This window comes from Ammodytes marinus (assembly GCF_949987685.1).
Source record: "Ammodytes marinus genome assembly, chromosome: 5".
Lineage (NCBI taxonomy): Eukaryota > Metazoa > Chordata > Actinopteri > Uranoscopiformes > Ammodytidae > Ammodytes > Ammodytes marinus.
Window position 1 is genome coordinate 34,552,555 of NC_137234.1, and position 12,345 is coordinate 34,564,899.

The window sequence follows — 12,345 nt, forward strand, 5'->3', positions numbered from 1 at the left end:
CATTTTTCTAAAAATCGTCAAAATTAGATGGGGGAGAAAAATAATAATAAATAATATACAATATTTAAAAATAATGTGCTAAACGAGGTTATATATTCCTGCTTCCTTTTAGCATGGATAGTAGTGACTGAGTGTGCAGTGGAGGGATAAAGATAGACAGATATAGGAAGGAGAAGATAGCTTTATTTTATTATTTAGTTCAGTTATCACTGGCACCATAAATCCGATTTCCCAGTACAACTGGAACGCAGACTGACTCCTGCTGTCGGGAGCCGATCAGCTGGTCCAAACGGCTGTATACCACGGAGATGAAAACGAAACTGAAACTTAACTATCGCCTGGCTGGGCTGAATTTGAGTTGGAGCAGCAAAATATAGCCTAAATTCATAAATATTGTTAATAAATAGATGCAATGTGTTGTGTGATTTTCGTCAGTAGCCTATAGTAGACCTTGATTATGCGCTCCGAACGCCACTAACTGTTCTGTAATACACTATCGCCGACACAGCTGGCATATTTTTTAAATTATTATTTATTTATTAACTTTTTGATTGGCGTGATTTTCGGAAAACCACACATTTTTTGGGTGGTCTCGTGGTCTTAAAAAATCAACAAAACCCACCTCATGTGTATTTGAACCAATGACGGTGCATTCTATGTTGCACACGCCATGAACATTAGATAAAGTAACAATGCTGCGTGACGCAGCATCAGGCAGGAGATACAATGTGGCATCACGCAGCAGCCGTCATCAATGGGTTTAAATCAAGTCTGAAGACTTTTCTGTTTCCATTTTAACCTGTAATTTTTTAAATGTTATTCATTCGCTTTTAAATGTTTTATTCATTCGCTTTTCTAATGTGTATTGTGTATTTTAATCTTGCCCCTGTAAAGCACTTTGAATGGCTTTGTGTCTGAATTGTGCTATATAAATAAACTTGCCTTGCCTTGCCTTGCCTAGATAAGCAGTTTCTGAAATACTCATACCAGCCCTTCTGGCACCATCAACATTGCCATTTTCAAAATCACTTACACCCCCTTTCTTACCCATTCTGATGCTTGGTTTTAACTTCAATAAGTTGTCCTGTCCAGGTCTACATGCCTATATGAATTGAGTGGCTTTCATGTTATTAGCTGATAAGTTATATGTGTTAACAAGAAAATGAACTGCTGTACCTAATAAAGTGGCCGGTGAGTGTATATATACAGTACCTTCGCTAGTGGGGACCCTAATAAATCAAATAAATAGTTTTTTAAAATTATTATTATTCATTTTTAACATTCATTTATACAGGTAATCCCTTGAGTCGGTGGACACATTTACAAGGGACAATCATACACAGAGGACGACCACCCAACGCGCATAGCCACAGCCCCCTAACTACTGGCACTGACTGCACACGAGTCACAACTTGAAGCTTTGTTCAGGATCAATGTCAGACACTGTTAGCCTGGTATAGAGATGTGAGAAATCTTTAGAGAGACAGAGGAAATAGATTTTTGCAGATAAACCGGTCTCTTACCTTTCATGCCAAACTTGGAGCGTCGTCCATACTTGTTGATGAGAAGAAAGAGAACCACCAGCATCACGCAGGCAAAGCCTGCCAGGCCTACAGCTATGGACACCTACACACAAGAAGGGGAGGAAGACATAAGGAAAATAAGTGTTAGACAAATGGTGTCAGATACACAAAGAAAGGATGAAGATGTTTCTGCACAGCTATGACCTCAGCAGTCCTTAACAAATAAATAGAATATTTTTAATCTGAGGGCGCTTTTACGCTTTTATGTGCTTTTGTTAGATTAAAACTAACTCAGGTTCGTTTTCACCTTTTTTTCAATTTATTTGTGCAGGTGGAACACAACAATCACACTCGGATGCGCACCAAAAGCGGACCAAACAAGCGTACTGAGACCACATCTTCAACAACGACTAGGCGCGCTTCTTTGGTCTGCTTTTGGTGAGCACCCGAGTGTGATTTCAAACTAACTCTGGCGCGGTTTGGGCGCCTTTAGCTCAGTTGGTAGGGCGTCCCCCCGTCCCCCCGCCCTCCCCCCCAGCAGCAGACCCAGGTTCGATTCCCGCCTGCGGTCGATCTCTGCATGTCACTCCCCTCTCTGCCCCATTTCACCTCAGTCTCTTCACACTATCAATAAAGCATGAAAAATGCAAAAAAATATCTTTAAAAAAAAAAAAACTCTGGTGCGGTTTGTTTGTGGTGAGAATGTTAGTGGAGTGAGTCCGACCCAACTGCAGGAAGCACTTAGTAACAAGCTCCTGTAGCCAGCTACGCCTTGCATTATGGGATGAGGAAGACCATCTACTTCCTGTAGTTCCTTTCTGTAGTTTTCCAGCATGGAAATGTTGACCAATTATAGAGCAGTTCAGGAACTGAGTGAACCGAACCAATGTATCATTCTCACATGACGGTGTGAACCATGGAAGATAACTAGAAGCAGACTATCAGGTGTGAAAGCGCTATAAGGGTGTATTCACACAGGGAAAGTCCGCTAGTTCACTTGCTTTGGTCCAGACCAAATAGAGTTTAGAATTTATTTTGTTTGGTGTGGTCCACTTTCATATTGCCCCTTTTGTAAGTGAACCAGCATTACGAAGCAAAACCACACGTGATCTGAGGTCATTCATTCATTGGACAGACATTCTGGGGTGGAGAGAAGCAGGAAGAACAAAGTAAAAACTGTGAAATATATCATTGATAAAATATGGGGTTAAAAATAATAAAAAATGCCTACATCTAGCCTATAAATAAAGAAGAAAACAATCTAATTATTGTTATTTCATATGGTTATAATATGAAGCCCTATGACAATGCCACATTATGTGGCTTGTAGTCTACGATGTGAAACATCATTTTTGCTGTATTTTTGCTGCTGGACGTGCGGCTCGCGAGAAGAATAGGCTCATGCCGACACTGCTGATTAAGCTGTGTATCAGCTGGGTGTCAGTTCAGTGCAGTTCAGCTCCCAAACTGACACGGGGATAGTATTGACGGTCCCGTACATGAGAAGCAAAATAAAAACACACACTTCTTGCGCAGCATGAACCTGTTGGCACTGTGCGGGAGATGCTCCCCTCTCCTTTATCTGATCGCTGAACACATTCAGCATTTTTACGCGTGCTCTTGATCAAATGTAGCCTAATATATTGTTCTGGGCTCCCGGTCAAACCACAACTTATCGTCCTAACAATGGCGACAACAACACTTTCCCATAATGTGAAGCTGACGGCAATTTATTTAAAAAGAAAAGGCACAGTGCTTCCTGCATTTGGGTCGGATCGAGTCCGGACAAATTCACACCACAAACGAACTCCAGCAGAGTGCGTTTGGAAACGCACCGAGACTACCTCTTCAGCTGGGTCTCGGAGCGCTTGTTTGGTCCGCCCCCGGGTGCTATTGCTGTATTCAGTCACACCTGCCTGAAAGATACGCACCGAAGGCGGAAGTGCACCTGAGTTCGTTTCAACCTAACTAAACACGGCATGTGTGAATACACCCTTAGAAAGCTATTGTTGAACCATCAGGCCCATATTTCCTAGCCTCCACAACTAATGTCTTTTAACATTTCTTATCTTATCGTAAATATTTAGTCCACAGAGGGTGAACTGCTTAACATTTTAAACAACCTCAGGTTAAATTGTGAACATGAGCACAACATTTTTTTTTTTGCCCGTAAAATGGGATTGACAGTTTAGTGTTCACATCACTAGCACACAATTAATATTAAAATTCATGGGCTGATATTAAATTTGCCAAACACATTTGTGCTCTCGCGGGGATGAAGATTTTTAATTTAATATACCATGACCATGCTTTCCTCAAGCACTAGTATAAGAACACATTTGATGTTTTGCCTCAATATTTCCATCTACCATTTAATATGACAGTATCTTTTAATATACACATACACATACATTTTAAAATGCATAAACACAGACATTTGTACTGATCTGAATGAAGAAGGTTGAACACAAAAAATACGGTGTGAACACACACACATACCAAAAAAAACGTCAGCCTTGACAGTTATCTTTTCCCAGTCAATTACAGGAAAAGAGATGAACTCAATTACATTTCCAACCAACTCTGAGGCCCACCAGCCACCAGAGGATTGCAGCAGATAGAAGCAAACGGCTGAGAGTGAAAGGAGAGGAAAAGCTGGGATTAAAAACAACCTTTAAGATTTTTTCATCTCATTTGTTACACTTCTTTTTTTCAACCCATAGTTACAAACAGTGATGCCAGTAACGCGTTACTTAGTAACGCGTTACTGGCATCAGACCACTTTTTTCAGTAGTCTAACGTAGTTCCAAACCAGTAATCAGATTAAAATTACTCATCAAAGTCACTATGCGTTACTATTTCTGTCATTCTCCTTAGTAAAACATTTACATAACTGCACAAATGGCTGCGATTGCGATTTTATGTAAATAAATGTGCACGCGTGTGTATCTAACACTCCAACCGCTCCTCTCGTCTTTTTGGTAACACCCCTCGTCTCCTTCGACATGCAGTGTGTGTCTGTCTGTCTGTCTGTCTGTCTGTCTGTCTGTCTGTCTGTCTGTCTGTCTGTCTGTCTGTCTGTCTGTCTGTCTGTGTGTGTGTGTGCAGCAGCATTATGGCCGAGACTAAGCTGAACTGTGGCGGAAAACAAACGCAGCGTCTACTATATGGGGATATTTAGGATCCGGGGTACGTTGACGAGATAGAAGTAATTAAAACTTGGAAACGTATAGTCACATGGGGACTGGTAGCCACACACCCAGTCCATCAACACATGAGACAGCACAGAGTAAAGTCAGATGAATGCATGAAAGTGAAGGGCCAAGCAAGTTAAGTTTAAAGACACTGCTACTTTCTTTGCACTTTGGAGGAATGCATTTATTTTCATGGGAGGAAAAACTTTTTTTTATTACATTTTTTAAACCATAATTTTTATTATTTTGAAAATGGTATGCCTATAGGCTAGCCTGGCTCCACCCGCCTACCTACTTCCGCTCAATTTTCATTTCCCTTCAGTAGTCAGTCTGGGTCTGGGGTGTATTAGTGGGATCCTGCTCGAACAGATTTCTGAGATTTCTTCAGCGAACAGAGTGAGTGGCTGAGAAGATGACGTCGAAGTCGCGCTCCAGTTTCAGTTGAATGCTGCGTTCCTTTATACTCGGAACTCGGAAATTTCCGACTTGGCAGTTCCGAGTTGCGACCTGACTGTGTTCCAGTGCATCTGCTCAGGAAAGTATGGACGCCTACAACCTTTCTCATCCAAATAACTAAACGTTAGGCTCTAGCAAGTTACCGTTGCCAGGTACCGGTAGATCCATAGACTACAATATGTAGTGAAGTCGGAAATGTTCAAGTTCCCTGTACAACTGGAACGCACCGTCAGAAGCCGGCTCATGACATATGTCACGACCAAACGTTATGCGATTGGTTGGCTAATCCAGAGTGGCACTGGGCAGATCCAATAGTTTTAAACTTCAACAGACACCCGCCTCCAAGTGAGTTAACGTTTGCCAATTACAGCAGTTCCAGACCTTCAGTACAAATTAAATGAAGTACGATGGTCTGGTTGGACCAGGCTACCTATAGGCTACTAGCCTAGTACAAGCTTTATTTTTTATATTTTCAATGACTCTTAATATGTGCATGTTCTAAATTGAGGTATACAGGTTTCAAAACCTGTAAAGTAACTTGTTAAGTAACTTGTAATCTAAAGCCCCTATCTCACTGGGCTGCGACTGTTTGCGACAAGTTGGAGACTTCATTCGCAAACGAGTCTCTAAACTGTCTCCAAACGTTCGCGGAGGTCTCAATTTCCTCGCATGAGTCGCAGAGCCGCGCAGTCCTGTCGCATGAATTTTGAACATGTTCAAAAAAAGTGTGCGACAAATCTGTCTCAAAATAGTCTCAGAGTGGTCGCATGTGTCTCAAACGCGTCGCAAACCCTTCTCAATTTAGTTTCCGCGAGTCAGAAAGTGCGAGCAATGTGAGACAACTTTGAGGGGTTGGCGACATATGAAACTAAATTGCGACTGATTTGAGACAAAATTGAGACGGTCGTGAGACGTTCGCGAGACATAAATGCGACCTCCTGGCAAGTGTTGGGCAAGACATTCGCAAACATGTCGTGAGGAACCAACTCAGTGAGACTGCAAGTGAAAATTGTCGCTAATTTGCACATTTTGTCGCAATTTTGTGTCTCCAACTTGTCGCACACTGTCGCAGCCCAGTGAGATAGGGGCTTTACTTAGTTACTTTTAAAATCAAGTAATAACTTGTCTAACTTAGTTGTTTTTAAAATCAAGTAATCAGTTAAGTAACTAAGTTACTTTTTTAAAGTAACTGTGGCAACACTGGTTACAAATGGCTGGAACTTATACATATTTGTCATTATTTCACATCTGTTGTGGTACATACTGTACAGGTACGTACGTAAGAACAAGACTTTGATTCAAATGACTATAAATACTGTATATGTATACCTTGCAACATTGAATGGTGTACATTTCCCTTTTCCAGTTGCTGACACACACACACACAAATATTTTGCCCCCCCCCCCACACACACACACTTATAATTTTGATTTGAGTGCAATTTTAAAAAGCTTTGTTTGCACCTTCAATTTTTTCTGACTTCAACTATAACCTCAATATTACTGAGAGAAAAATGCATTTGAATATTTTCCCCCAGCTGTGCTATGAGATTTTTATATGTTTCTCTAAAACATTCAACATATTGAACATTTCAGTCACTCACCCCAAAGGTGTCTTCTTCAGGTTTGTGTGTCTCTGCGGTCGGGGTAACTGGTAGAAACACAATCAGATACACACTGGGGTTTAAAACGCACAACAGTTGACTGCCCTGTTGCATGTCTAAAGTCATCACATAAACAACTATAAAGTGCAGAGCTACTTAAAAATCATATTGAATACACTGTTTGAGAAAGGGCCTTAAAGGTCAAATACACAAAGAGCAGTGGTCATAGCCAATCAATCAAATTGTAATAGGTCAGTTAATACACATAGACAGAATACAAAATCTATGGCTGAGCATGGATTGAGTTACATTTCAGAGGTGATTTCTAATAAAGTGGCCACTGAGTGTACATGTCCCATAAGGGAATTATTAAGATTATGACATTTTATAACGGTATGAATTGGTGCTAATTTTGTACTGTTGGGTAATTTAAACATCATCAAAACTTTAATAACAGCAACCCTGTTATAAAAAAGTTCTTACCATAATCATAATCTCCATCTGGACCTGTGAAAGAACACAAAGAAGTGAGGAGGAGATACTTGCTGTGTGGACAAGGTAAAGGACAGCACATAGACAATTACGAAGAAAAAGAAACAACATATTGAAACCACAACATTGGTAGAAAGCTATATGTATAATTCAATAAGAGCAAATTAAAGATGGGAAGCAGAGCATGGGGTGTGAAAAGCACCCCAGGAATAGCATGATTAAAGCGGCAACGAGTAACTTTTAAATATCTTTTAAACAGCCTCATGTTTCCTCTCATAATCATAAATTACCTTTATAGTCTAGCAGCAAGTGCTCAAAAAAGGCTTTAGTTTTCGAGATACCCCTACCCGAGGTAGAACAAACCTCAACAATGATTTTCTTTATCTTTAGAATGTCCTGTTTATGAAATTGATTCTTGAGCACTTTTATCTTTGGGCGAAATGTGTTTTTTTGGTTATTCATTAGAACTATCCCAGTCCCTCAAAAAGAGCCAAATTAGGCCATTCCGAATGGGGAACACTTGACAAAAAAGCCCATAACTTGGGAATGCTCACTCTTTTCTTCACCAGATTTGCTGAGGTACTAACCAGGTGTCTGCCCCACATCACAAACAAGTTAGAATGTAATTTACCAAAACATTTAATGAAATAGGGCCCTGTATACATAGCTTTAGTTTAGGCGGAAATGGTACTTTTGTGGTGATAGGAAAAGAGGGTTTCTTTACTTTTCTCTCAAATATCACCAACACATAAATTCCTACCAAATACACTTTTAATGTATTGTCTAGGATGCTATTGATCAATAACCAGTGGTTTTAAGGAGATATCTATAACAGTTCTATTGCAAATGAGATTTCTTTATGCGTGTCCCTGCTCTGAAACAGCCAAATTAGAGCATTCCGAATAGTGTATTGGGGGCATTAGCATTTAAGTCAAGAATGCTTTTTGCTCACTCTGATGGTCATCATATCAAGTGGCTGAATAACATCACTAAAAAGGCACAATCTCACTAACCCAAAAAGGTCAAATGTATCTGAAATGACAAGCCTCTTTAATATCAAGATACGTTTAATTGAAACATGAATATAAAAACAACTATTTAAATCAATATCCTCTAAATCAAAGTTTGAGGTTGGCAAAATACAGTATAAAGTGTAAAGTATAATAACAATGTCAATATTTTAATATATTGTAACCTTTTAAAGTATTTGGATCTTTCATACACATATACAGATGTGTGTTTATAAGCAGTGAAGTATATACAAGGATATCAAATATCAGCTTCTTCAGACACATTTGGAGACACGTTCTGACATTCTGCACAGCAGGTGCAGAACTCTGTACAGGGAAGGCCAACAGAGAGACACTGGCACTTTCCACTTTCTCCACAGTTTGCATCTTTGCAATATAAGTGCGTTATGTCTCTAACTTCTGTAGGTGCTGCGGGTTTGGTAAACAGGACTGGTTGAATCATTCCATCTTTGACAATCCATCCATTACCGATTGGACACCACAATAGTGGTTTCGGTATGTGGCTGTGGCACCATATTGCTGTTTGATACATCGCTCTTTGCACATGTTGTGCAAATGCATCCTCGGTTGGTGGCAGATGTGAAGAGGCTGCATCTGTTGTTGATGCAACAATGAATCTTAGTTCATCCAAATTTGAGCACATTACTCCATCTTCCTTTTTTTTTTTCCATAAAGAAGTAGCGCATATTCTCTTGCTACTGGCAAAGACTCTTCCAAACTCGCAGAAAGTCCAAAATATGTCAAATCTTTGAGCTGGTTGAGGTGGTTCTTTAGTTTGGTGAATGCTGTGGTTTTTCCTATTCTAAACAAACTACTGGTAGTGTCACAGCCGGTGAGCGCATGACATGCTGGTAGACAGTTGGAAATGTCTTTTCCCAGTTTCTCTGATATGAGGTTGATGGGTATATACCTCTCTCTCATGCCATGGCCTGTATGCATGTACACTGTAGATTCCCTAAACATTCTTTTGCCTGCGTAATAAATAAGCAGTACTTCCACATCTGTGTCATCACATCTTACGATTATTTGGGAATATGACTCTGCTGCGAGATGTATGGCATGTAACACCATTCTTGTGTCAGCCTCTTCCTGATCACTGTACAAAGATGTCAAACAGCTGACTCCTGCTTCACAGATGTACTTCACCTCCTCACCTTTCTGAAATCCACCAGCCAAGATGATGGAGTCAGCTGGGTGTATTCTCTGTGGGGCAGCAGTGACGATGTAGTTGCTCACAAATACGCAGAGCGCAGCTTTGTTGCCACTACTCCTCAGGTACTTCCTGTAGTTTGGAACATTTGTGTTGCCAGTTATCACATGTGTAGGTCTAACATCACTTGCACCTCTTCTCTGCCTCTCCAGGGCTTTGATTGACTTTGTGTTGTCATACCTGTCAAACACCATGACCACACATTTCATTTCTGGTTTAATCAAAAGTGACAAGATCTTCTTTAGGACACATTCTGCTAGCTCACTGAAGGTCTGAAAAGCTGAATCATGGAGACATTGAAGCATAGCCATGCCATCAATTACATATGCCGATTTCTCTGTGGTGTCCGGCAGCTCCTGCATCACTTCAACTACGGACTCCAGTTTCTTTGCAAGGTCAGATTTTGTGGTTTTTCTCATCGCTCCATCATCATAGAAGAGAGAGGGTGGGACAGCAGCCAATTCATGGCACATTACTTTCTCCAATGACACGTCTCTTTGTTTTGATACCGCCAGTAATCTTCTGAAGAGCACATCAGAATCCATGTGAAGCTGTTTAGATTTACTGCTTGCTATGCATGTTTTCATATCTGTGAATGTTGCCAATTTCTGTCTTTTCTCAGGATCCCAGAAACTTTTTGGTGTTCCACTCTTTAGGCGTTCATCAATGAGAGCTGCATTTTGCTTTTGCCCAACTTCCAGAAAGCTTGAGAGATCGTGTGCCACCTTTTGTGACGCTACTTGGCCGCTAGCAATATTAATGAGCTCATCAGGAACTTTATCAAGGTCAAATGGGTTCTGCCTGTCTTGTAAAAACTGTATTATTTGTACAGTTTCCTTCTCATCCCTGTCCATACGGGCTGCTCCATGCTCTTTGTGGGGTTTGTGTGCATGTGTTGCTCCTTCGCAAATCTCTGTCATGGCATTGCGGTACTCGCTGGTGACAATAGAGCCCCCTTTCTGAGAGTGAAACCGATAATGCCTCCTTGACTCTTTCCTTCTCTGTTGATGGTCTGTTCGAGGGCTTGATCTGTGGCGACACAGTTAAAATTTCTGTCATCTGAGCGTCTCACAACAAACCCTCCTTCCTTCATGAATTTGTAGCTATCTGGTTGGCTTTTTTCAAGGGCTTTCATTTCAGCTATGTACACAGGCATGTACTTTGCGTAGTTGATCCTGCCAGCAGCCCGAAACCATGGTATTACTTCAGACATGCAGTTGAGATGAAGTTCAAAGTTAGCTTCACGCTCTGAACGCAGAATTCTAAGTAAGAGATCTGCCCCTTCGATGAAAGTCAGCCAATACCTAAACGTTGCTGATTGTTGAGCTCCGCTCTCTGAAAACAACTGTATTGTTCCCCTCAGCTCAGGAAGGTCTGCCTCCAGTTGATTTAAGACCTGTCTGGCACAGGCCTGGTTGTTGCCATGAAAAGCATGCTGTACTTCTCGCAGGAGTTTCTCTAGTGCACCATTCAATGGATTTCGGCCTTGTTTGTTAAACCAGGAAACCATTGCCATCCAGAAAAGCCTAAACAGAGCCTCAGACACAAGCTTGATGCTCCTAACACCTCTTGCAAACTGTTTCCCTTGTAGCATCCCTCGAGCTGTTGCCTCAGCATACACACCAGACTCAGTTATCATGTCGAAGAGGCCACCGTCAGCATACAACTTTCCAATGCTTGCAAGAAAGGCCATGGTGATGTGCATGCCTCCCATTCTCATGGTAACCTTCCCATCCAATGCCTCAGGTTTACTCCAGAGAATTTGTTGTGCTTTGCTATAGATAGCAAGATCAGCAGTTACAAGCATATGGCTCTGGCCCAGTTCTTCAGCAAGCTGTGTGAGCTTCAAAAGAGCTGTGTATATGGTGGATAGGTCTGATGGTGAAGCTCTTATGAAGGGCATGTATAGTACTGTAGCTACTGGATTTTTTGACATGGATATGCAAGCATTGAATGCAGACCACCCTGGGATTCTCTGTTCTTTTTCTTTCATGATACGGCTCACCTTCCAAAGTAAGTCCAGGCACTCTGCTGCTTGAGCTTTTGTGCTGTCTGATTTGAGGACTTGTGGTATAACTGCTGGTGGTTCAGATCGCCTTTGTGGCTTGATGTACCTGAAATCAGAGGGGAAGCTTAAGATATATGTGTTTCCTTAATAATAGTATGTATATATTTCATGTCTCAGTACAAATAAAAGGTAAATACTATTTCTATATTAAAGACCCTCTAAAGTCAAGATGTTTTCCCATACAGTTCCATGTTTTTGGCTTCACTGTGCAGAATAATGTCCATGCAGTGTTTGACACTAGGAGGCTTGTAAGAGCCCAAAATGTAACAATGACCCAAAATATAATGACAAAAAATGAATAAAACCCTAAATGTAATAACTGGTCTATAATTTTACAAAAAGATGGGCTGTGTAACAACCTTTCACATTATTATTTTTTCAACTAATATTGTAATATTCAAGTTTGTGTTTGTCAAATTTCTGGAATTTTGTATTTACCTCTGAACGTCTTCATTATCCAAGTCACAGCTGTTTAGAGCAGTGAGAGATCTCTCTGGAATTCTTTGGATGGGGTTGTGTACTGCTGTAACATCACCTCTTCTGTATTGCCAACAATTGCCATTGCATGTGTTGTATTCTTGCCATCCAGTGTCTCTTCATTCTGGTCAAAGTTGTCAATGGCTGCATCAATTATCCCATGTTCTGTGGTTCTTGTCAGTCGATTTGGGATGTAAACACTTTTGCTTCTGTTCAATTGATCTGCTGCAACAGATGTTAGAAATTGACGTACTTCATCATAAGACACACAATGACCCATTGTGTGTAGC

General features: G+C 40.8%; 1 protein-coding gene across 1 annotated transcript in view; it reads right to left on the bottom strand.

Moving 5' to 3' along the window:
* The window catches only part of ntrk3a (neurotrophic tyrosine kinase, receptor, type 3a), a gene marked incomplete at both ends in the record, with an annotated part of 339,329 nt that overhangs the window by 151,176 nt on the left and 175,808 nt on the right, over positions 1-12,345 (bottom strand). The window contains 3 exons of the mRNA XM_080027751.1: positions 1,524-1,626; positions 6,778-6,824; positions 7,261-7,284. Of these exons, the coding sequence (XP_079883877.1) occupies positions 1,524-1,626; positions 6,778-6,824; positions 7,261-7,284 (174 nt within the window). The remainder of the gene's footprint in view (positions 1-1,523; positions 1,627-6,777; positions 6,825-7,260; positions 7,285-12,345) is intronic.